Source organism: Littorina saxatilis, linkage group LG10, assembly GCF_037325665.1.
Source record: "Littorina saxatilis isolate snail1 linkage group LG10, US_GU_Lsax_2.0, whole genome shotgun sequence".
Taxonomy (NCBI): domain Eukaryota; kingdom Metazoa; phylum Mollusca; class Gastropoda; order Littorinimorpha; family Littorinidae; genus Littorina; species Littorina saxatilis.
Window position 1 is genome coordinate 47,985,720 of NC_090254.1, and position 25,909 is coordinate 48,011,628.

Genomic DNA, 25,909 nt, shown 5'->3' on the forward strand with positions numbered 1-25,909 from the left:
AGAGGGTAACAAAAACGGGAAAAAAAGACAACTTACAAGTATGTACAAGAATAAAGTTCTTGCAAAGAATACACTTGCAAAAGGTCTATTGTTTTCAGGTAATGGCAGAAATGCACTCAATGCTGGATTGATCTGGGGCCCTACTACACTCTAAATGAACATGATGGGAATTGCACACACTCACTTATTTGAAACAGTTTGAGAACGGCATTCAAATGTTCTGTTTTGAGAGTTAGCTGCTGTGATCATCTTTTGTGTGCTGAATGAACTGAAAAAGTAAGCTGTTATGGGCTCTCAGTGTGTTCTGCATGATCTGTCAATGTTCTAAATGCAGAACGCTTTCAATAGTCTTGCCGACGTTCTTTCCAGAACAGCACAGTGAAAGTCTGCTAAGATCACAATAAATGCTCTATAGTTTACAGTACACTAATTGAGGTCTTTTTAAATCTCTGCCATGAAACAATTTGAGAACACAAAAAAGTAATTTGACCACTTGCAAGTGTACGGTTCAGATTACCAATGATCTGTTTGAAAGAAAAAATATCGTGTGCAGAATTATGGCACACATATTTTGGTAGTCTTACATTTCACCTAATCATTAACAACATAGAGATCCATATTTAGTATGTTTAAGTTATCTTTCATGTTGAAATCATTGTAAATGTTAGGGCAGAAATGATGTCATAAACACACAAGCTACACCAAGATACCTCAAATTGAAGAAGATTAATGAAGCACAGAAACAACAAATTTTAGTTAAAATTTCAATCAAATGTACACTATCAAGAAAACAATCGTAATTGAGTAGAATCAGAACCAGTGGCCTTTTGGAGAGAGTTACTAAGCCCTCTTCCAAGCATAACATTTTTGGCAAAATAAAGTCAAGACAGAAGAAAATAAATGGCATGCATTTACAATGCAACAGGATTTAATTTACCCCAGAGAAGTGAAACAAATACAGATTAAAACAGAGAACAGTTCTTTGAAATTATTTTGATGTACATGATTGCATAGATTAACTGTGTTGTTTGCAATGTTGATCAATGCCACACACAAATTGACCACTTACAGAATTCATGTACATACATATCACAAACTGGGAAGGAGCGTGATTGACAGTTTGAACTGTGCATGGTATTACAAATTACAATGCTATATTTACTCTGTCATTAGAACTCAGTATTAGAAGCAAAACATAAAACAAATGTCATCGATTTCAAGACACGACTGACAACTTTTAAAGCAAAATGATATAAAATGATTTGAAATTTTCAATGAGAAATAAATGATGACATTATTGTAACCTATTAAAAAAGCTTAATTGTTTTCTATTTATCCTCCAGAATTAGCTTCCCATCAATTGAACATGAATAACAACAACAGGCACTTGTATTGTGGAGAGGAAGTCTTATTATAATACCTTACAACCACTCATCTCAAAAGGTTATGAGTGCAGTCACTGGAGGGTAGTCACATGCTTTGTGCGCCCTTCAATTACTGCATGCACTCAAAATATTACATTTCGTTTTCACCAGTATCGCTATAACATTAACAGCGATCGTTCAGCGATTACTAACTCACAGTACAAAAGAGGGTTTGAATGGGAGATAATGGGCAATGCAGAACTCTTGAATAGATTAGTGACGATCCAAGTGATCAGGCTTGTGTCAGACTGCTTTGATTAGTCTGAGATAGAACACCTGATTGCATTTTCTGCTCAGCTCTGTTCCGGTCATTGCAGAGGTATCTGGCGTCCAAATATTTAGAGTGTACGAGGCACACTTTTGTCGGTCAACATAAAATGTTTAGTGCGTGAACTTTTTACTCTATGAAATAAGCCAAACACGCATACATTTGTAGTGGATTTGACCAAATTTGTTCATAGTACCGGACCTTGCATAATAACACAAACCAGGCCTCGGTCGAGTCTCAAGTGAAATTCTCCTTTATCCGATACTGACAACGATTTTCAAAACACATACTTGATATTCTTTAGTTTAGCTGCCGAGATTGAACCAGTACACATCTGTCATGGGTGATTTTACATACACACATACTCTTTAGTTTAGCTGCCGAGATTGAACCAGTACCACCCAATGATTGCTTTCTGCTTCTTGCCATTCACACAGTGTCAGTCTGGCTGGTTCACCATCCATTCTTGCGTTAAAAAGGGTAAATCCAAAAACAAAGAAACTGCCAGCGTTTTACCACGAAGGGCCATATCAGGGCGGTGCTGCTTTGACATATAACATGCGCCACACGCAAGACAGAAGTCGCAGAACAGGCTTCATGTCTCACCCAGTCACATTATTCTGATTATTCTGACACCGGACCAACCAGTCGTAGCACTAACCCCATAATGCCAGACGACAGGCGGAGCAGCCACTAGATTGCCAATTTTAAAGTCTTAGGTATGACCCGGCCGGGGTTCGAACCCACGACCTCCCGATCACGGGGCGGACGCCTTACCACTAGGCCAACCGTACCGGTCAGAGCTCAGTGACAAGAAGAAAAAAGAGTTGGTGAAATCAAAGGTGTTCAATGAGCAAAAACATACAGAAGGAAGGCTGTTCTCTTAAAACGTTTTATGTTAATGTAAATCCAATAACAAACGTTCCAACAACCTACCTTTCTTGTTTTTTGATTTTAAAAAGGGTAAGCCTGCCCACAATCAAGTTGCGCATTAGAACAAGCAGGCAGCTTCATGGCTGCAGCAACCCTTACTTCATTAGAATGTTTTCTTTGTAAGTGTCTGATGAGCACACTTTGAAATTGGCCACAATATAGGCAAGGTCGTTTCGGTTTCTTGGAAGAAATGTTTGGCAGTCCGTCTGAGGCAGGTGGCAGTCCATTTGAGGCAGGTGGCAGCTCATCTGAGGCAGGTGGCAGTCCGTTTGAGGCAGGTGGCAGTACATCGTGTTTGTCTGGTATTTCTGAAAAAAAACAAAATATGCAAAAAATCCTATTACAAAGTTTTCAAAGATCAAAGCAGCTCTACCCAAGAAAAAAATGAAAACTGAACAACGCTTCTTGAAGAATAACCATGTGATCATATTAGGCATAACCAAAACCAATATCAACGATTATGAAAAGTGATCGCTTCCTGGAAATAAAAGCCCAGGTTCAGATCTTTATGTTCACAACAAAAAGGAGCATGGTAAAAATTTCAAAATGGGGGAATGTTGCAGCAGCTTAACTGAACATTTAGTAACTTTTGCCTGGTCTTTGCAAGACTGGTGAATAACGTGTTTCACAAATATACAATTTCCCTGGAAACCATGGACTCCCAGCATTTTCCTTAGAAACAAATGAAGCTGCATAAGGCAGAGATGCGTGTGTGTGTGTGTGTGTGTGTGTATGTGTGTGTGTATGTGTGTGTGTGTGTGTGTGTGTTTGTGTGTGTGTGTGTGTGCATGCATGTGTCAGACATGAGGTGAGGAAGCTTTTGAGACCATGTTGCCAGTTTTGGTGAATGCTATTTTTAATTGCTGTCCAGTGTTGTTTTCAAAATTGATGTTTTTTACATTTAGTCAAATTTTGACTTAATGTTTTAACAAAGATGGGAAAATGTAGAGCATGTACAATTCTGTCCACACGAAACTGTTTTCTTGATAGTACACTAGTTGATTGCAACTGCATATGCAAATGTCCTGAACTATAGTCTATAGACAAGTCTTGCTTCTGGCTCAGGAAAGCTGAATTTTAGGTAAATTGGCAAATCATGAAAGGTTGCAGTCATAGAGTCACTACTTCTCAGTTTCTTTCACGGACTTTTACCTTGGCATGTTTTCTTCCTTTTTGCAGGTGGTGACAGCATTGAGTAGTAGTACATGTAGCTTGAAAAAGGTGTGCCATCAGAATCAGAATCACTCTCCGGATCGTAACTGTAGTCTTCATCCTAAAACAAAATATTCACAGTTAAGTTATAGTGATGTCTCTGGCAAGGCGGAACATGCCATCATGTGAAACTCTTTTTTTTATTTTTTATCTAAACATCACAAATGAAAGCTCAAAACGTATTTGTCAGTAGATCTGGAAATCTGGTCATAGGTCCTTTTGAGTAAAACTAAAAGTACTTGGAGGAAGGAGAAAAAATTATCACATTCACACTATTTGACTTGTAATGCGTGTGTGTTAAAGCCCCAGTCCGTCCCAAATGGTTTACAGAACGATTCAAATCTTTTCATGAAAAAGCAGTTCTAACCTTATCGAACACACTTGCAATAGCATTTAGTGAATAGCATTAAATGACACAGTTTTTTTGTTTAGCTCGAGTAAACCACACACCTGTTTTCGTGGTTAATCTAACCCCTGAGCCATCGTGAACCCATGTGATCTACTTTCCCTTTTTTTCTCACAATTTAGTAGTCAGTCCTTGATTTCAATGCGACTCGCTGTATCTGCCATGGCTCGTTATCTAAAACGCAACAAATGGCTGCGAGTCACACGAAGTGAATGGTGTCGGCTGACCGTTCAAAGAAACTGGCGACATGCTGAACATTCGTCTGCTACGAGAAACACGTTTTGCAGGACACGCTTCAGGGCTAGTTTTTAAACTTTAAAATCTTCGAGTTTTACTGATTTTGTCTTAATGAAAAAAGAATTATTTAAGAATATTTGTGTAACAAGCTGTCAATTTATTAGTATAAGTTAGGTCTAGCGCCAAAACGAGCCATCCCATTGTCTGATCAGACAATCCGGCTGGCCACGCAAAAATAAATTCGTTCATAAGTGCTCGCTCTTTTCGGAGGGCACCTACGATGTTCTCAAGTGGTGAGTGTTGAAATGCAAGGGTGTTTGTACTGTGTGTAAAAGCCTGACAGTGTCTGTGATGGTTTACGGGAAGCTGCGTGTGCCTTTAAATTCAACAGGGGACCTAGGTTGATCAAATGTCGTCCTAAAGCTCTAATCATGCAATACTTTTCTTATTTTCAGTCGCCCTAAGGTTTGGTGCTTCTATTTAAATCTCAAATTGCTTAACTTTGTCATAGAGTGAGACTGCAAGTCGCCCACTCGGCCACTATGGTCCCATTAATAGTCGTGTTCAATGTGCTTTTGACACAGATCATCATAATGGTCCCGACTCTCCTCAATTATGCGCTTATCTTGTGTCTTTTCTGGATTACACAGATACTGAAGTAAAATGCAAAAAATCCTTAAAATGTGACCCTCCACCACGAAATGAGTCACATGTCACCTCGCGCGGTTCTGCACTAGGCTTAATATAAGTCCAGGGAGTGTCTGGTAACAGTTTGTGGGTCACCTTAATCACAGGCTTATAAAGTTAAAAAGTCATCCGGAGAGTCAAATTCAGGAAGTAGGTAACCCGTGAGTTAGTTCAAATCGCGAGGCTTTTCGTACCTGTCATCTCCAGATGAGGCTGGTTTTATCGGTACATCTCCAAATGAGGCTGGTGGTAGCGGTACATCTCCAGATGAGGCTGGTGGTAGCGGTACATCTCCAGATGAGGCTGGTGGTAGCGGTACATCTCCAGATGAGGCTGATGAGAAATAAATCAGGTCATCTTTTTACTGACACAAACTTTGAAAGGAATTCCTGTTCACGAACCGCCTTTTTCTTTGTTGTTGTTTTTACATGATGGAAATTGAGCTTTCCACGCTTTGAACAGATCAATACAACTGATCTCGTTTCGTCACTTCATACGAGACTCGCCACGTCATGTCACAAAAGTAGAAACTCAAGAAGTTTAAGAATTGTAAGGCGGCCTTCTGTCATTTTCAAGGGTACCAATTTGAAGCCAATATTTATTAACCAACATGAACCGTAGCCTACCGTACAGTCTAACAGTGTGAAATGTGAATGAGGGTCGCATCAGCAACTTTAGCCTATTCATTTCACCCTCCGGATGGACGGTCTTATCAGACACTGATTTAGTGATAAACACGTAGTATCGATGCAGGCACACTCATTTTCGCAAACAAGCAGTTGCTTCATAAAATAGGTACTTAACAATTGTGCAGCAAGCTGGTTTTAAAAGTGCATGCATGTTCTGCTGTGCAGTGACTTGAATGAGAAGCATTTAACAAGGGTAAAAGATCAAATACGGTGATGCCACACGCTGAAGAATAACATACCTGGAGTCCTGAGCTGCTGCTGAAGGACAGTAAGGTCGGTGGGAAGCTGGACATTGTTGGGAGACGTAAGACGAGACACAGACTGCGCTGGCAACATCATTGCTTGAGGTGCCAAGGCAACGGGGTGCCAACCAGCCATCGAGAAAACCAGACTTTGCTGACTTGTTGTAACCATGCCTGTCAAACAAGTACAATGTATATCACAATGGGCACAAGTCTGTTTTATGTGGGAAAAAGTATAGCCAGTGTTGTTGCCAGCCTAAGAAGACAATAGGTCATTTGGACCTCCCTAAAAAAAAACCAATAAGTCCAAATGTCCTGGCTTTAAAAAAACAATAGGTCCAAATTACCATGCCGTAGTATTATATTGATGAAATTTCCGCTGTTTGCGCCGTTTTCGATAATTAGGTACACCGGCTGGAACGGGTATTTCCGTAAACGCAGCCTCGAGTGTCAATGACGACAAACACAGAGTCAATGACGACAAACACAGAGTCGGCACCGAGTGCATTTTTCACTCGTAGCAAACATGAGCATTTCGATCGGGGTTTGTTTTCCGACTTTGCAACTCCCATTCCATTCATTGCAGACCTTGTCCGCCTTGTACGAATATGTATCGGTCAGTTGACCACCAAAACGTAAAAACTATCGGTCCATCGACCGGACAAGGCTAGGTCCAATGCGTCAAATCAGAAAGGAATGCGTCAGAGACCGAAGACCAAGGCCTGGCAAGAACACTGTATAGCATGTTAAATTCTTTACACAAGAAACTGTTTCCTTGATAGTACAATAAATGATTGCAACTTGACTAGGAAATGTCCTGAACTATAGACCAAGTTGTGGTTTCTGGCTCAGGAGAGTTGAATCTTAAGTAAATTGGTCATCCATGAGTTAAGTAAATTGGTCATCCATGAGTTGTCGCAGTGAGTGAGTTACTACTTCTCACAGTTTCTTTCATTGACTTTTACCTTGGCAAGTTTTCTTCCTTTGTGCAGGTGGTGACAGCATAGGGTAATCGCAGGAAGAAGGTGTGCTATCAGAATCAAAATCACTCTCCGGACGGTATAAGTCTTCATCCTAAAACAAAATATTCACAGTTAAGTTAATGTGATGTCTCTTGCAAGGCGGAGCATAGAATCATGTGGAACTTTTATTTAAACATCACAATGTAAACCCCAAAGAGTATGCGTAAGTAGATCGGAATATCGAGTCAAAGGTCCTTTTCAGTAAAAGGACTTGGAGAAAGTATGAACACATTCACACCATTTTTGACATTATCATATATATACTGTTCAAAAAAAGAAACGCATAGCTTGTAATATTTGGTTAATTTAGTTATATGGCTACAAGGATATCCACCAAACTGCAGAAAATGTTTATCTGGTCGTCGACCTTTCGTCCATTGCCACAAGTGAGCTCTGCACGTGACGCATGCGTTATCAGTGGCTACAATGTCAAAATTGCTCATTTGGCATGACCACTCGTCATGCTTCAGTGTAATCTCGTGAAACTCGGGGAATATTGAGCTCTCACCATGTCTTCCAAAACCCATAAAAGCGGATTGTTCGCCACAAAGAAATCAGACGACAATTCAGCGACGAAAGATGGCCCGATTGAGCAGAGAAGACCGCCAAATTGCATTGGGTCGTTTACAAGCAGGCCAAAGTCAAAGTGCAATCGCCAGGCACTTCCACGTGTCCCAGGGCACCATCAGTAGACTGTGGGTCAGGTTTCAAGCCACTGGCTCCGTTGCTGACTTGCCACGAGCGGGAAGACCAAGGGCGACAACTGCTGCTCAGGACCGTTTCATACGGCTCCGCCACCTCCGGAATCGTTTCCTGTCGGCCTCATCTTCTGTCCAGGCTCTCCCCGGGCCACACCGATTATCGGACCAGACCGTGCAGTACCGCCTGCATAAAGCTGGTTTGAGAGCTCGCAGACCTCACAGAGGAGCTGTCCTCACCCGCCGCCATCGCCAGAACCGAGTGCAGTGGGGCAACCAGCACCTTCGCTGGACCGTCCGGAATCACTGGAGACACGTGTGGTTCAGCGACGAGTCCTACTTCCTGCTCCAGCGACATGATGGTCGGAGGAGGGTCTACCGGAGAGTAAACGAACGTTACGCGCCCAACTGTGTGGATGAGGCACCCATTCATGGTGGTGGAGGCGTCATGGTGTGGGGGCGATCAATACCGCTGGAAGGAGCACCCTGGTGCACGTCCAAGGGCGCATAACTGCCCAGCGATACGTGGAGGAAATTCTGCGCCCACACGCCCTTCCTCTTCTGGCTGACCAGGATGCCATATTCCAGCAGGACAACGCTCGCCCGCACACAGCACGACTCACCACCCAGTTCCTCACCGACCACCATGTCCAGGTGCTTCCCTGGCCATCCATGTCGCCAGACATGAACCCGATAGAACACCTCTGGGATGAATTGGACAGACGTGTGCGCAGGCAAGAAGAAGCGCCAGCAAATCACCGCGATCTATTGCAGGCACTTCAGGAGGAGTGGGACACCATCCCACAGCAAGATATCCGGCATCTGATCCAGTCCATGCCCAGAAGGTGCCGGGCAGTTGTTGCTGCTCAAGGCAGTCACACCCCCTACTGACTTGACAGCCTCGGCACCCAATCGTATTGATTGACTGATTGATTTGAAGATGCAAATGAACTGTGTGTGCATTCAACTGTGTCCATACCAAAATTCAAACAAATAATCTAAATATTGGATTTTCTGTTATTTTTTTCGAAAAATAAAACAAATTTGGCAAGTAGCAACTATGCGTTTCTTTTTTTGAACAGTATATATAATATGCGTGTGTGTCAAATTCCACAGGGGAGCTAGGTCGAACATATGTCATCCTAAAGCTCCAATTCAGCAATTGTACAATACTTTCAATGTATTTTCTTTCGCCCTAAGGTTTGGTGCTTCCTTTCAAATCTCAAATGTCATTTTAGTGACAACCCAGATCCAATTCACCAAATGTCGCCCTAAAGCTCCCATTATACAATACTTTTGATTAGGGCGACCAAAAATATAACATATATTGTGCTAAATCCTACAGGGGAGCTAGGTCGACCAAATGTCGTCCTAAAGCTCCAATTGTACAATACTTTCAACTTATATTCTGTCGCCCTAAGGTTTGGTGATTCTTTTCAAATCTCAAATTTCATTTTTACTGACAACCCAGATCACATTGCCTATCAAGCAGACATACAAGCTAATGTCGACACATGCTTCCAGACAAATTTGCAATAACAATAGAACCTTTTCCCATAATACCATGGCAGCTTAGTACACCTGCCTTTCCTTGAGTCTCCACAATCATCATTCTGATTATTCTGAGACTATGATGCATGCTGGGTGTGTTTCTGCGGGTTGCATTGACCCGAGTTGGACATTGGCGTCAGGATCAAGTCCAAGCATGATTTTGAGGGCATATGTACTCAGAATACTGAATAGACCTCAGTTTAAAATCTCATCCCAAAGAGTAGTGAGACACCGCCCTCCATGTGGGGTCAAGTTAACAGCAGTGTACAACTCAGACAGTCACTTATCCAAGTACTGCCTAGGCTCGGCATTGCTTAACTTTGTCATTGAGTGAGACTGCAAGCCGCCCACTCGGCCACTATGGTCCAATAAATATTCGTGTTAAAATAAATGTGATGCTTTTGACACAGATCATCATAATGGTCCTGACTTGCCTCATTTATGTGCTTATCTTGTGTGTTTTTCTGGATTACACAGGTACCGTAGTTAATGTCCAACTATCCTAAAAATTAACAGTTTCTTGGTGGTGAATGCAAGTACGTGTAAGAATGTTGTGCCTTTTACATACTTTCTTTTTATTCTAAATTCAACCAATATACATGTGTATGTGTTAAAGCTTACAGGGGAGTTAAGTCGACCAAATGTCGCCCTAAAGATCCCATTATACACTACTTTCCACTTAGGATGACCATAGTATTTGTGCTTCCATTGGACTGACAATAATTACCCCCGGGGGGGGGGGGGGGGGGGGGGTGTGGCGGGGCCCAATTCCCATTTCCTGTGAAAAGTTAAAAAAGTCATCCGGAGAGTCAAATTCAGGAAGTAGGTAACCCGTGAGTTAGTTCAAATCGCAAGGCTTTTCGTACCTGTTCATCTCCAGAAGAGGCTGGTTTTATCGGTACATCTCCAGATGAGGCTGGTGGTAGCGGTACATCTCCAGATGAGGCTGGTGGTAGCGGTACATCTCCAGATGAGGCTGATGAAAAAAAATCAGGTCATCTTTTTACTGACACATACTTTGAAAGGAATTCCTGTTCCCGAACCGCCTTTTTCTTTGGCCCAGCTGAGGATCCACCTCTTTGTTGTTGTTTTTGCCTGATGGAAATTGAGCTTTCCACGCTTTGAACAGATCAATACAACTGATCTCGTTTCTTCACTTCATACAAAACTCGGTCACGTCATGTCACAAAAGTAGAAACTCAAGAAGTTTAAGAATTGTAAGGCGGCCTTCTGTCATTTTCAAGGGTACCAATTTGAAGCCAATATTTATCAACCAACATGAACCGTAGCCTACCGTACAGTCTGACAGTGTGAAATATGAATGGGGGTCGCATCAGCAACTTTAGCCTATTCATTTCACCCTCCGGAAGGACGGTCTAATCAGTCACTGATTTAGTGATAAACACGTAGTATTGATGCAGGCACACTCATTTTCGCAAACAAGCAGTTGCTTCATAAAATAGGTACTTAACAATTGTGCAGCGAGCTGGTTTTAAAAGTTCATGCATGTTCTGCTGTGCAGTGACTTGAATGAGAAGCATTTAACAAGGGTAAAAGATCAAATACGGTGATGCCACACGCTGAAGAATAACATACCTGTAGTCCTGAGCTGCTGCTGAAGGACAGTAAGGTCGGTGGGAAGCTGGACATTGTTGGGAGACGTAAGACGAGACACAGACTGCGCTGGCAACATCATTGCTTGAGGTGCCAAGGCAACGGGGTGCCAACCAGCCATCGAGAAAACCAGACTTTGCTGACTTGTTGTAACCATGCCTGTCAAACAAGTACAATGTACATATCACAATGGGCACAAGTCTTTTTTATGTGGGAAAAAGTATAGCCAGTGTTGTTGCCAGCCTAAGAAAACAATAGGTCATTTGGACCTCCCTAAAAAAAACCAATAAGTCCAAATGTCCTGACTTTAAAAAAACAATAGGTCCAAATTACCATGCCGTAATATTATATTGATGAAATTTCCGCTGTTTGCGCCGTTTTCGATAATTAGGTACACCGGCTGGAACGGGTATTTCCGTAAACGCAGCCTCGAGTGTCAAAGACGACAAACACAGAGTCAATGACGACAAACACAGAGTCGGCACCGAGTGCATTTTTCACTCGTAGCAAACATGAGCATTTCGATCGGGGTTTGTTTTCCGACTTTGCAACTCCCATTCCATTCATTGCAGACCTTGTCCGCCTTGTACGAATATGTATCGGTCAGTTGACCACCAAAACGTAAAAACTATCGGTCCATCGACCGGACAAGGCTAGGTCCAATGCGTCAAATCAGAAAGGAATGCGTCACAGACAAAAGACCGAGGCCTGGCAACAACACCGTATAGCATGTTAAATTCTTTACACAAGAAACTGTTTCCTTGATAGTACAATAATTGATTGCAACTCGACTAGGAAATGTCCTGAACTATAGACCAAGTTGTGGTTTCTGGCTCAGGAAAGCTGAATTTTAAGTAAATTGGTCAACCATGAATTGTCGCAGTCAGTGAGTTACTACTTCTCACAGTTTCTTTCATTGACTTTTACCTTGGCAAGTTTTCTTCCTTTGTGCAGGTGGTGACAGCATAGGGTAATCGCAGGAAGAAGGTGTGCTATCAGAATCAAAATCACTCTCCTGACAGTAGTCTTCATCCTAAAACAAAATATTCACAGTTAAGTTAATGTGATGTCTCTTGCAAGGCGGAGCATAGAATCATGTGGAACTTTTATTTAAACTAAAACATCACAATTTAAACCCCAAAAGGTATTTGTAAGTAGATCGGAATATCGGGTCAATTTTTGAAAAAGGACTTGGAGAAAGTATGATCACATTCACACCATTTTTAACATATATATATACATGCGTGTGTGTTAAATCCCACAGGGGAGCTAGGTCGATCGACCAAATGTCATCCTAAAGCTCCTATTGTACAATACTTTCAACGTATTTTCTTTCGCCCTAAGGTTTGGTACTTCCTTTCAAATCTCAAAAAAGTGTTGTTGTCTGATGTTGATGTCGTGTACCAAAAAGAAATAAAAACGTGTATAAAAAAAAAAAAACTGAAAAAATAAAATTCTCAAAAAAGTAATATGTCATTTTTTTTTAGTAACAACCCAGATCCAATTCGCCAAATGTCGCCCTAACGCTCCCATTATACAATACTTTTGATTAGGGCGACCAAAATTATAACATATATATATATATATATATATGCATGTGTGTTAAAGGCACAGTAAGCCTCCCGTAAACCATCACAGAGCTCCCCGAGCGTCTAAATACAGTACAAGCATACTTCCATTTGAACGCTCACCGAACGGGAACATCCTGGCTGCTTTCTGTCGAGCGTGAGACATTTTCAAAGAATTTATTTTCGTAGACTTGTTCCGTTAACAACAACGGCGCCTCGTTTTTGCGCTAGACCTAACTTTTAAAATCTAAATAATAAATTGACAGCTTGTTACACAAACATTCTTTAATCATAAAAGAATTCGTTTTTCATCAAGACAAGATCAGAACAATTCGAAGTTGTGAAAGTTTAAAAAAAAGAAAAGCCCGGAAGCAGGGTCACGCAAGGGTCGTAGCAGACGACGGCCGGTTTATCAGTGCAAATCGCCGTTCCTCTCAACAGTCAAAAGCCATCGCGAGAGTTCTTGTGAACCACAGCCGTTGTTTCGTGCATAAAAAAAACGTGCTATTGTAGATAAGCTCACGTCGAGTCGCATTCAAATGACTAACTATGACGACTGCATTGTGAACTGGATCACACGGGTTCACGATGGCTCAGGGGTAAGATAAACCACGCAAAAATAAATTCTTTGAAAATTGTTCGCTCTTTACGGAGGGCACCTAGGATGTTCTCAATTGGTGAGTGTTTAAAGGAAATGGTGTTTGTACTGTGTGTAAAAGCCTGACCGCATCTGTGATGGTTTACGGGAGGCTTACTCTGCCTTTAAATCCCACAGGGGAGCTAGGTCGACCAAATGTCATCCTAAAGCTCCTATTGTACAATACTTTCACATATTTTTTTCGCCCTAAGGTTTGGTGCTTCCTTTCAAATCTAAAAAAAAGTGTTGCTGTCTGATGTTGATGTCGTGTACCAAGAAGAAACAAGAAGAGCAAACGCTCGATCGAGTCACTTTCGCAGTTCTGAATATTATATGAGGCATCAGATGGACAGGAAGAAATTGCTATTCACAACACAATGAGTCACGTTCACATAAAATTTGAGCCCGGTCACTTTTATAGTTTCCGAGAAAAGCCCAACGTTAAGTTGTGTGTTGCCGAACAGAAAAGGCTAGTTATCTCCCTTGTTTTTCTGATAACGTTCGTAAAAGGCTACAGATGTAAATACTTTGATGTAAAGAATAATCCTACAAAGTTTCAATCACATCCGATGAACTTTGTCAAAGATATAAAATGTCTAATTTTTCCTTTGACGCTGACCTGTGACCTTGAAAAAGGTCAAAGGTCAACGAAACCATCGTTAAAGTGTAGAGGTCATTGGAGGTCACGACTAAACAAAATATGAGCCCGATCGCTTTGATAGTTTCCGAGAAAAGTCCAACGTTAAGGTGGTGTCTACGGACGGCCGGCCGGACGGCCGGCCGGACAGACTAACACTGACCGATTACATAGAGTCACTTTTTCTCAAGTGACTCAATAAAAACGTGTATAAAAAAAAAATCTCAAAAAAGTAAAATGTCATTTTAGTAACAACCCAGATCCAATTCGCCAAATGTCGCCCTAAAGCTCCCATTATACAATACTTTTGATTAGGGCAACCAAAATTATAACATATATATATATATTGTGTTAAATCCTATAGGGGAGTTAGGTCAACCAAATGTCGTCCTAAAGGTAAAGCTCCAATTGTACAATACTTTCAACTTATATTTTGTCGCCCTAAGGTTTGGTGATTCTTTTAAAATCTCAAATTTCATTTTACTGACAACCCAGATCCCATTCTCTATCAAGCAGACATACAAGCTTATGTCGACACATGCTTCCAGACAAATTTGCAATAACAATAGAATCATTTCCCATAATACTATGGCAGCTTAGCACACCTGCCTTTCGTTGAGTCTCCACAATCATCATTTTGATTATTCTGAGACTATGATGCATGCTGGGTGTGTTTCTGCAGGTTGCATTGACCCGAGTTGGACATTGGCGTCAGGATCAAGTCCAAGCTTGATTTTGAGTGCATATATGTACTCAGAATACTGAATAGACCTCCCTTTAAAATCTCATCCCAAAGAGTAGTGAGACACCGCCCTCCATGAGGGGTCAAGTTAACAGCAGTGTACAACTCAGACAGTCACTTATCCAAGTACTTGGCTAGGCTCGGCATTGCTTAACTTTGTCATTGAGTGAGACTGCAAGCAGCCCACTCGGCCACTATGGTCCAATAAATATTCGTGTTAAAATAAATGTGATGCTTTTGACACAGATCATCATAATGGTCCTGACTTGCCTCAATTATGTGCTTATCTTGTGTGTTTTTCTGGATTACACAGGTACTGTAGTTAATGTCCAACTATCCTAAAAATTAACAGTTTCTTGGTAGTGAATGCGAGTACGTGTAAGAATGTTGTGACTTTTACATACTTTCTTTTTATTCTAAATTCAACCAATCTATATATGTACGTGTGTGTGTGTTAAAGCCAAATGTTGCCCTAAAGCTCCCATTATACAAAACATTCCACTTAGGCATAGGGCGACCGACAAGTATGGGTTATATGAAGTCTTATATCGCGCGCGTATCTCCAGACTCGGACTCAAGGCGCCGTGTGAGATGGATTTTTTTACACAATACATCACGCATTCACATCGACCAGCAGATCGCAGCCATTTCGGCGCATATCCTACTGTTCACGGCCTATTATTCAAAGTCACACGGGTATTTTGGTGGACATTTTTTTAATCTATGGCTATACAATTTTGCCAGGAAAGACCCTTTTGTCAATCGTGGGATCTTTAACGTGCACACCCCAATGTAGTGTACACGAAGGGACCTCGGTTTTTCGTCTCATCCGAAAGACTAGCACTTGAACCCACCACCTAGGTTAGGAAAGGGGGGAGAAAATTGCTAACGCCCCGACACAGGGTCGAACTCACTTCCGAGCGCAAGTGCGTTACCACTCGGCCACCCATTGGTGCCTTTTCTCCAATTTCATTAGACTGACAACATCGACCTAGAGGTGGCTAAATCCCATTTCCTGGAAAGTTTAAAAAATAAAAGCGGTCAATTTTCGTCCTGATATGGCTCTGCGTAGTCGGCTGGACGTTAAGCAACAAATAAACAAACAAAAACGGTCAATTTCATAATGGAGGTAACCCGTGAGTAAGTTCAAAATCACAATGCTTTTCGTACCTGTTCATCTCCAAATGAGGCTGGTGGTATCGGTACATTTCCAGATGAGGCTTTTGGTAGCGGTACATCTCCAGATGAGGCTGGTGGTATCAGTACATCTCCAGATAAGGCTGGTGGTATCGGTACATTTCCAGATGAGGCTGGTGGTATCGGTACATTTCCAGATAAGACTGGTGATAGCGGTACATCTCCAGATGAGGCTGATGATAGCGGTACATCTCCAGATGAGGCTGGTGATAGCGGTACATCTCCAGATGAGGCTGGTGGTATCGGTACATTTCCAGATAAGGCTGGTGATAGCGGTACATCTCCAGATGAGGTTGGTGGTATCAGTACATCTCCAGATAAGGCTGGTGATAGCGGTACATCTCCAGATGAGGCTGGTGATACTGGTACATGTCCAGATAAGACTGGTGAAACTGGTACATATCCAGATAAGGCTGGTGATACTGGTAAATCTCCAGATGAGGCTGGTGATGGCGGTACATCTCCAGATGAGGCTGGTGATACTGGTACATCTCCAGATAAGGCTTGTGATACTAGTACATCTCCAGACGAGGCTGGCAATACTTGTACATCTCCAAATGAGGCTGGCAATACTGGTACATCTCCAGATGAGGCCTGAGGTACCAGTACATCTCCAGATGAGGCTGATAAAAAACAAATCATATCTTTTAACTGACAGAAGCATGTGTTGCATATATATATATATTGTAATACAGACCTTGGGACCTCAATTTTGCCATGGAGTTTAACAAAAAAAAAGCTACGTGCATTTTCAGAAAAATGAGAGTACTCCACATAACTTTTAATCATTCATTTCAAACATGCTGCACACACCGTCATTGATAAAAAAAAAAGATGGAAATCTTTGTTGATTTTTTCTTTAAGAGAAGACCTAATGTCATTAGACATCTGTTTCATCATTGCTGTAGCCTTCTTGCAGGAACACTTAGACTTCTGCGCGATGTTTAAGACAGGAAACACACTTTTGACAGCTTGTAAAATCACATCTGCTGTGCTCAATGACAAATTCATTTTCACTATCAGCTCGGATAACATCGCTTTGGCATGTACTGCACCCTGTTCCTCGGGTAGATCTTTTGCAAAAGACAAAGTCTGTGATGCTCCTCATGCTGGCAGCGGCTTTTCTTGGTGTTGTCAATTTCAGGATCCCTATGAGTCTAGCTTTGACATGCAGTGTCTATCGATGTCAAACTTGGAAAACATACGTTGAAAGGAATTCCTGTTCCCGAACAGCCTTTTTCTTTGCTCCTGCTGAGGATCCACCTCTTTGTTGTTGTTTTTGCATGATAAAAATTGAGCTTTCCACGCTTTGAGCTGATCAACGCAACTGATCTCGTTTAGTCACTTCATACGAGATTCAAAATGGCCATAGTAACAGGTTGTTTTTTTACACTAACTGAGTGAACCGAAAGTAGAAACTCAAGAAGTCTAGGAATTATTTCTCTTTTTTTCCACAGACCGTATCAATCGTAATTTAGAAAATCAAGAGTACAAAATATGGCAAAATCTTACGGGTTCCCTTTTCTGTACTATAAATAGCAATAAAATGATCACAAGATCAAGAAGGGGCATTTACAGGCTTCATGGCCTATCTAATACTAATGTACATTTGAAACTTAGTCAGGTATAGATTACATTCAAAAAGCAGAGGGGTGGACTTTTTCTTGGGTTCCTACCATTGTAAGTTTTTGTTAAAACTTTAAACAATTAAAGTAAAGGTTAATGTATTGGCAAAACAAAGACGAGAACCGAAAAATGCCACACTATGAAAATAAGTATGATAAAATGAAGTCGCAGTAACACTAAGCTTTCAGTTTTATGGGAAAAGTATATATTTCACGACGTTACAAAAACATATTGAACGGAATTGCCACCACCAAGGAATATGATAGCCATGCCTTCAACCCTATTCAACGAAGAGGAAATCTGTATCTGTCAAGTCAATGCTGGTGTCTTGATTACCGCTTTACTGCTTTAAAGAAATGTGCCAACCTTGTGTTTTTTCTTCTGTGACTCGACGGCCTCCAGCTCCTCTTGCAGTACCACAACTCGTTTGGACAGCTGCTAGTTGCGGAATGACAGACTGTCGACCTCCTGCTGGTACTTTCTGTTCCATTGTTCCTTCTCTTTCAGGTGCTCCTATACAACAGGCACAAGAACCAATTGTATTTATGGTCAGTTGACAAAGCCATCTACTTTCAGTACATTTGACACTTTTCAACAATTTAGTCTTATGGTATGAATATTCTTCAAATGGCAAACAATTTTCTAATTACATTCAAAGTTATTCTTATAATTATCATATGTTAAAAGGCTTTTCTGGTTAATGTTAATTGTAATTCAATCAAGTTTGCGTTTTAATGAAACAGATCCTGTGATTGGTCAGAATGCCCCAACTCATTAAAAATTACCGGTCATTAAATAGAGCTTAAACAATGACCACGAGTTGATTAGTGGAAAATAAACCACGAGTGGGTATTTGCAGCCTCTTGGTAATTCACGAGTGTGCGGAGCAGGTTGTTAATGAATTTTTTAGCTAGTGGCTATCGACAATTAGTCACCGGTAATTTGTAATGAGTTGGGACATTCTGACCAATCACAGGATCTGTTTCATTAAAACGCAAACTTGATTGTATTACAATTGTCGATAACCACTCGCTAAAAAATCCATTAACAACCTGCTGGCGAGGCGTATTGATACAGCCTCAACTAGTCTCGGTTAGCTTTGAGGGTCATTTTACAAGTAGGAAATATGAAGGCCAACGAAATACCGAGACCATAAGGTATGCGAAGTGATGACGTTGAGTACGTGACGTAAGTTAATGCATGAATTCTTCCGGACTACGGTCAGTCAATTCCAAAGATCGCTTTTGTGATGAAAAGAATTTGTTTTAGAGTTTGCTGTCCAGAAACCCGTCAAAAAAGAAGGGAAAATGTGTGTGAAAGAAAACAAAACAGGAGCAGAGTGATACGATAGGAATACAGAGACATTTCTTGGGACTTGACCCTTGCAGGTAGGTGGACTGAAAGTAGTGTGTGAACAGAACAGAACCAATTCTGTCTGTTTACAACCGCATGAAAGCAGGAAAGAGATTGTCGTCAGATTCAATTACAATAACATTAACATGCTTCCATTTGAAACTTCTCGGTCTTCATCGTGGATTGACGCCCTCCCAAAGTCTAATTGAAGCCCTCCGTCGCTTCGCTCCGTCGGGCTTCAATTAGCTTTTGTCGGGCGTCAATCCCCGATGAAGACTTCGAAGTTTCAAATGGAAGCATGTTAATCACTTAATGTGTAACTGAACAGGTGGGGGCCTCATCAGATCAAAAAGCTGTGTCTGGCAAGAACCGTAGTGAAGGCATTACATCCGCATCAAAGCGACGAAGGAAAGTGTCCATTCTAGCTCTGCCCTCTAAAGTCAAACAGCAGTAAGTCCACTCATAATAAAGCCAAAATGAAGTATTGCCAGTCATAATTATGATAATATGACTGGCAATACTTCATTTTGGCTTTGATTTTTGTTTGTATGTTTGCTTAACGCCCAGCCGACCACGAAGGGCCATATCAGGGCGGTGCTGCTTTGACATATAACGTGCGCCACACACAAGACAGAAGTTGCAGCACAGGCTTCATGTCTCACCCAGTCACATTATTCTGACACCGGACCAACCAGGCCTAGCACTAACCCCATAATGCCAGACGCCAGGCGGAGCAGCCACTAGATTGCCAATTTTAAAGTCTTAGGTATGACCCGGCCGAGGTTCGAACCCACGACCTCCCGATCACGGGGCGGACGCCTTACCACTAGGCCAACCGTGCCGGTTTTTGGCTTTGAAGGGCAGGCTAAAGGTAGTCACTTTGATTAACTGGAAATAATTCATGCAAGTTTTTGTCTTAGCTTTTCTTACCTGAATTATTGCGTAAAGCCATGAGGACCACTCATCCTCCTACCTCTGGTGTAATGAGGGTAGTAGTCCATTTTTGCCGCAAGTACCTGGATAAAAAAAAGCATACACAATAAAATATTTTGTGTTGCCTCAACGTGCATGTCCACCCCCCCCCCTCCCCCATGTGACCATCTTATCAAGTTGCAGATATTGCTAGTGGTCAGTGTGTTCCCAACACAAATGTGACAAAGGGGTGCTGGTTTTTGTTTTATTAGGTTGAACTTGAAGAATTTTGTAGTAATGAATGTTTTTTGTTCACATCAATTTTGACTCGGTTTAAAGACTTTCATCTGGAATGTTCATAGATCAACCCATAAAAGTTTATCAAATTCCCTTACCAATAAATACACTTTAATTTTCCATGACCAGTGGCTGAACTTCTGTAACACTGACATTCAATTACAATAACATTAACATGCTTCCATTTGAAACTTCTCGGTCTTCATCGTGGATTGACGCCCTCCCAAAGTCTATAGTAATTGAAGCCCTCCGTCGCTTCGCTCTGTCGGGCTTCAATTAGCTTTTGTCGGGCGTCAGTCCCCGATGAAGACTTCGAAGTTTCAAATGGAAGCATGTTAATCACTTAATGTGTAACTGAACAGGTGGGGGCCTCATCAGATCAAAAAGCTGTGTCTGGCAAGAACCGTAGTGAAGGCATTACATCCGCATCAAAGCGACGAAGGAAAGTGTCCATTCTAGCTCTGCCCTCCAAAGTCAAACAGCAGTAAGTCCACTCATAATAAAGCCAAAATGAAGTATTGCCAGTCATAATTATGATAATATGACTGGCAATACTTCATTTTGGCTTTGATTTTTGTTTGTTTGTTTGCTTAACGCCCAGCCGACCACGAAGGGCCATATCAAGGCGGTGCTGCTTTGACATATAACGTGCGCCACACACAAGACAGAAGTCGCAGCACAGGCTTCATGTCTCACCCTGTCACATTATTCTGACACCGGACCAACCAGGCTTAGCACTAACCCCATAATGCCAGACGCCAGGCGGAGCAGCCACTAGATTGCCAATTTTAAAGTCTTAGGTATGACCCGGCCGGGGTTCGAACCCACGACCTCCCGATCACGGGGCGGACGCCTTACCACTAGGCCAACCGTGCCGGTTTTTGGCTTTGAAGGGCAGGCTAAAGGTAGTCACTTTGATTAACTGGAAATAATTCATGCAAGTTTTTGTCTTAGCTTTTCTTACCTGAATTATTGCGTAAAGCCATGAGGACCACTCATCCTCCTACCTCTGGTGTAATGAGGGTAGTAGTCCATTTTTGCCGCAAGTATCTGGATAAAAAAAAGCATACACAAAAAAATATTTTGTGTTGCCTCAACGTGCATGTCCACCCCCCCCACCCCCCCCCCCCCATGTGACCATCTTATCAAGTTGCAGATATTGCTAGTGGTCAGTGTGTTCCCAACACAAATGTGACAAAGGGGTGCTGGTTTTTGTTTTATTAGGTTGAACTTGAAGAATTTTGTAGTAATGAATGTTTTTGTTCACATCAATTTTGACTCGGTTTAAAGACTTTCATCTGGAATGTTCATAGATCAACCCATAAAAGTTTATCAAATTCCCTTACCAATAAATACACTTTAATTTTCCATGACCAGTGGCTGAACTTCTGTAACACTGACATTCAATTACAATAACATTAACATGCTTCCATTTGAAACTTCTCGGTCTTCATCGTGGATTGACGCTCTCCCAAAGTCTAAAGTAATTGAAGCCCTCCGTCGCTTCGCTCCGTCGGGCTTCAATTAGCTTTTGTCGGGCGTCAATCCCCGATGAAGACTTCGAAGTTTCAAATGGAAGCATGTTAATCACTTAATGTGTAATTGAACAGGTGGGGGCCTCATCAGATCAAAAAGCTGTGTCTGGCAAGAACCGTAGTGAAGGCATTACATCCGCATCAAAGCGACGAAGGAAAGTGTCCATTCTAGCTCTGCCCTCCAAAGTCAAACAGCAGTAAGTCCACTCATAATAAAGCCAAAATGAAGTATTGCCAGTCATAATTATGATACTATGACTGGCAATACTTCATTTTGGCTCTGAAGGGCAGGCTAAAGGTTAAGGTAGTCACTTTGATTAACTGGAAATAATTCATGCAAGTTTTTGTCTTAGCTTTTCTTACCTGAATTATTGCGTAAAGCCATGAGGACCACACATCCTCCTACCTCTGGTGTAATGAGGGTAGTAGTCCATTTTTGCCGCAAGTATCTGGATAAAAAAAATCATACACAATAACATATTTTGCAGGGTTCCACATCACGTAAAATTGGAGGTATTATACCCTCTGACCCCCCCCAAATCACGTACGAGACGCTCTTTGAAAGGGTGTCGGTAAGTAACAATTATTTTGCCAAGAGGTATAATAACGTACGACTTGAAAGGCAAAAGGGTATGACTTTGATCGTTTTACAAACGGTACGACTGGTTATGCGACGCTCGAGGTTTTTTTGGTTTTTTTTTTCGCGGGAGACTAATTTCGGAAAGCTTCACCGGCGATCTCGACACGTGTTTTACTGTCTCCGGGAAGTCGGCGCTGTCAGCGTGACCAGAGTTACTTCCCCTCCGCTATTTTCGGTTCTGTTGGTTCCGCGAAGACCGCGAGCGTGCAAGTTTGCAGACGATCAGTTTTGTCACTGACTTTGTGTTTGAAAAGGCCACGACCAAGAAAGCCTGTTGCAGTTGATCCAAAACAACGAACTTTGACGTTTGCATTTTTGCGATACCTGATTTTAGCATGCTTGGTGACATTCTCTTGACCATTCCAATCACTTCTGTACCCTGTGAGAGAGGCTTTAGTCAACAGAACCGGGGGAAGTCAAAGCTAAGGAACCGACTCTCAGTGGAGAGACTGGCCTAACAAAATGATGATTAAACACGTAGGCACTGACCTAAAGCGTGACATCACTGGAAGGGCGGCATTGCAAGTGCACGGAGCCATGAGGAAAACTAAGGAAATCTGTTGACAGTGGCTGTGACTTGCAAAACAAAACACCAAGACTTCACCCAAAGACTGAGTTACAGAGTAATAATTATTAGAGCCATACAGTTGCAACGCCCTTTCAATGATGCCACGCTTTAGTGTGTTGAAACTTAGATTGAACTGTTGTTGTGGAGAGACACAGTCACAAGTGTGTTGCAGATGTGAATTTCAACAGGCACTTGATAGGTGTGTTGTTAATTTGTAACCAACAACTGAACAGGCAAATAATTTCAAACTTATTGATACTCATAATAATATTCTTGTTGTTGTGGAACTGAACTGACTTTTCATAGCATTACCCTGAATTTTGGGGGAAAATCAATCAATCAATCAATATGAAGCTTATATAGCGCGTATTCCGTGGGTACAGTTCTAAGCGCTTGTCGAAGAGTTGTCAACACAGGACTAACAAAGAAACTAACATCTTCAGACGGACACGAACCCTATCACACACTAGCAAACCCTGGTAAACAAACAACTGTTTAACAACAATGTACACATCAATAGCTAGGTCGAACAAAATAATATTAAGCACAAAGAAAACACCTCTCACAGAGCACAGCACAAGAATGTCTTTTGGGGCACAGCACATCACGTCGAGCATGAAAGTCGCAGCCAGCTACGGGAAGAACTGAGTCTTCAACCTACTCTTAAAATAACTGTGGCACTGCACTGGTAAACTCATAATTGTCAGTTGGTGGCTGGGTTCTGGGTTATTAATAAAAGTTTACTGTTCAGAATTTCAAGCCAGTTTACTTGTTCGTTTTGTGAAAGCTCTCAGCCTCTGACTAGTGTTTTGATACCGCGGTAATTGCTGTAAATGTTTAAGTGTTATCATAGACCTGTATTAGATAAATGGTGTTATTCACTTATTGTAATGCTACAAGCAAGAATTTACACATATGACATTTCCCAATGGTCATAAATTATTTCCTTTATTCAAAGCACTCTCAAATTGACAATGCAATCTGCACACATTGACATCATGCACATGCAAGAACCTGGTAAAACAGCAAAGCAATACACAGAGTCGCCGACAACATGCCATACCCTTTGATCAATCAGGAAAGGGTATGAAAACCCTTTACTTTTATGGTGAAAGGGTATGAATACCCTTGACCTCAGAGCCTGTGTGGAACCCTGATTTTGTGTTGCCTAGACGTGCATGTCCACCCCCCCCCCCCCCCCATGTGACCATCTTATCAAGTTGCAGATACTGCTAGTGGTCAGTGTGTTCCCAACACAAATGTGACAAAGGGGTGCTGGTTTTTGTTTTATTCGGTTGAACTTGAAGAATTTTGTAGTAATGAATGTTTTTGTTCACATCAATTTTGACTCGGTTTAAAGACTTTCATCTGGAGTGTTCATAGATCAACCCATAAAAGTTTATCAAATTCCCTTACCAATAAATACACTTTAATTTTCCATGACCAGTGGCTGAACTTCTGTAACACTGACATTATAGTGACAGTCAGTGTCACTGACAAGTCAGCATGCAGCTCAGCACTCGCTGCACTGTGACCTGAGAGTGAGAAACTATACTCTATAGACCCAAATGAAACACAGCACTCTGAACGTTTTCACACGACATATTTTACTCGAATTTGCAAATGTGTTCTTCGGGTTGGTAGACTAAACGCTTACAATTAAGCTTACATCGAAAGAAATCGATGCGCAGAAAGTTCACCTTCGTCGCTTCGACAATGTTCAGAATCAGAGCACTCAGCACTGACTCGACTGAGTTGTGGAGAGAGCGATGTGGAAAGTAAAAATCAGGCTTATGATCAGCATTGTATTTCAAATTACTTACGTATATATTTTACATTGCAAAACAATCAAATAAAGTCATCAAAAGTTGTTTACCAGCAGAGCACATCAGAAAAAATGGCGTCCTTTCACATCTCCGATGAGGGCGGCAGGTCAAATTTCGTCTGACTGTGGTCGAACCATTTGAAGATCAATGGATCCGTGATGGCTCATAGTGTGAATTGTGTATCTTTTCACAAAAGACAAGTTTCGCAAAACGAGAAGAAGCACGAATGGGATACGTATTTCATTATTTCGAGTAAAACAAAATTCCCACAAATCTCATTTTTTTTACAAGGAACACTCTCAGATAAAAATATATTTGACAATTTATCATAGTTGCCCTAAAGACCCCATTTTCCAAAGGTCGACATAAGTCTCAAAATTACTTTTTGATTTTTTTCCTAAACGGTAAATCCCAAATTGATGCCATTTACAGACAAGACACTTTGGGCACTGTCTTCTCGATAGCGATAGGGTCGATGCTGTCAGTCCAATGGGATTGCAGAAAAGGGGCCAAACCTTAGGTCGACCGATTTTCGGTCGACCTAAATCGAAAGTGTTGTAAAATGGGGGCCTTAGGTCGACCAATTGTCGACCTAAGGAGGCTTTAGGATTTATATATGACTAAGTGCCAAAAGGTGCGCACGAAAAGCGGACAAAGGGGCTAAAAAATAAAAGTTGACAAACACGACTGATATTGTGATTTTTGTTAAGACAACAGATGCTGGAACCCAATTACGAAAAGAAAAGATAAATTTACCCAAATGATTTTACAAATAACGATAATTTTGTTCGTTATATCATTCAAAACGGCACTGAGTCATAGCATTAAGGTTATCTCGCACGTTTTTAAAGCTAGAGCTTTGAAACTTGGCACACAACCAAAGTATAATGACCTCCAGGTATGGTGCACATCACATTAAACAACATTGAATTTCAAGGTCACAGCGAGGTTAAATTTCCTTTGCAAACTGGAAAATTGTTGTTTTCACGTCTTACATGTTTTAATACTAGATCAGTTAGACTTTACATACTTCACATACTTTCAGCATTTTTATAAAACCTCATTAAAAGTGACCTGCTGGTTAATCTTTGTCAAAGTTCAAGGTCACAGCGGGGTCACATCTGGTCCAAATGTGGAATATTTTCAATTTATTCAGCGCGTTTATAGCACGAGCTTTGAAAATACACACAGTTCTAGTGTATAATGTTCACACACGATTAAAGTCTGGTTGAAAAAGTCAAGGTCACAGCAGGGTCGCGTTGAGGTCAAACATATACATTTTTCAATGAGGTTTTCTCATATGTTTTTGAAGCTAGGGCCTTGAAACTTGGCACACTACGCAAGTTAAATTAAACCTCATCAAATTCCAAGGTCACAGTAAGGTTAAA

At 41.4% G+C, this 25,909-nt stretch overlaps 2 protein-coding genes across 3 annotated transcripts in view; one reads left to right on the plus strand and one right to left on the minus strand.

Annotated features, from left to right (window-relative positions):
* The window catches only part of LOC138978976 (uncharacterized), a 20,001-nt gene extending 211 nt beyond the window's left edge, over nucleotides 1-19,790 (minus strand). The window contains exons 1-11 of one of the 2 annotated variants that reach the window (XM_070351795.1): nucleotides 19,674-19,790; nucleotides 17,757-17,903; nucleotides 15,738-16,387; nucleotides 11,911-12,016; nucleotides 10,966-11,142; nucleotides 10,236-10,345; nucleotides 7,064-7,172; nucleotides 6,096-6,272; nucleotides 5,362-5,500; nucleotides 3,778-3,898; nucleotides 1-2,933 (exon numbers count right to left, since the gene is read on the minus strand). The exon at nucleotides 1-2,933 is cut by the window's left edge and continues 211 nt beyond it. In XM_070351795.1, the coding sequence (XP_070207896.1) occupies nucleotides 2,721-2,933; nucleotides 3,778-3,898; nucleotides 5,362-5,500; nucleotides 6,096-6,272; nucleotides 7,064-7,172; nucleotides 10,236-10,345; nucleotides 10,966-11,142; nucleotides 11,911-12,016; nucleotides 15,738-16,387; nucleotides 17,757-17,903; nucleotides 19,674-19,695 (1,971 nt within the window). In that variant the 5' untranslated portion in view covers nucleotides 19,696-19,790 and the 3' untranslated portion in view covers nucleotides 1-2,720. The remainder of the gene's footprint in view (nucleotides 2,934-3,777; nucleotides 3,899-5,361; nucleotides 5,501-6,095; nucleotides 6,273-7,063; nucleotides 7,173-10,235; nucleotides 10,346-10,965; nucleotides 11,143-11,910; nucleotides 12,017-15,737; nucleotides 16,388-17,756; nucleotides 17,904-19,673) is intronic. The other variant, XM_070351797.1, reaches the window with a different exon arrangement.
* Nucleotides 1-25,909, plus strand: part of LOC138978974 (uncharacterized) — an 82,748-nt gene that overhangs the window by 43,229 nt on the left and 13,610 nt on the right. The gene's annotated exons all lie outside the window — the stretch shown is intronic.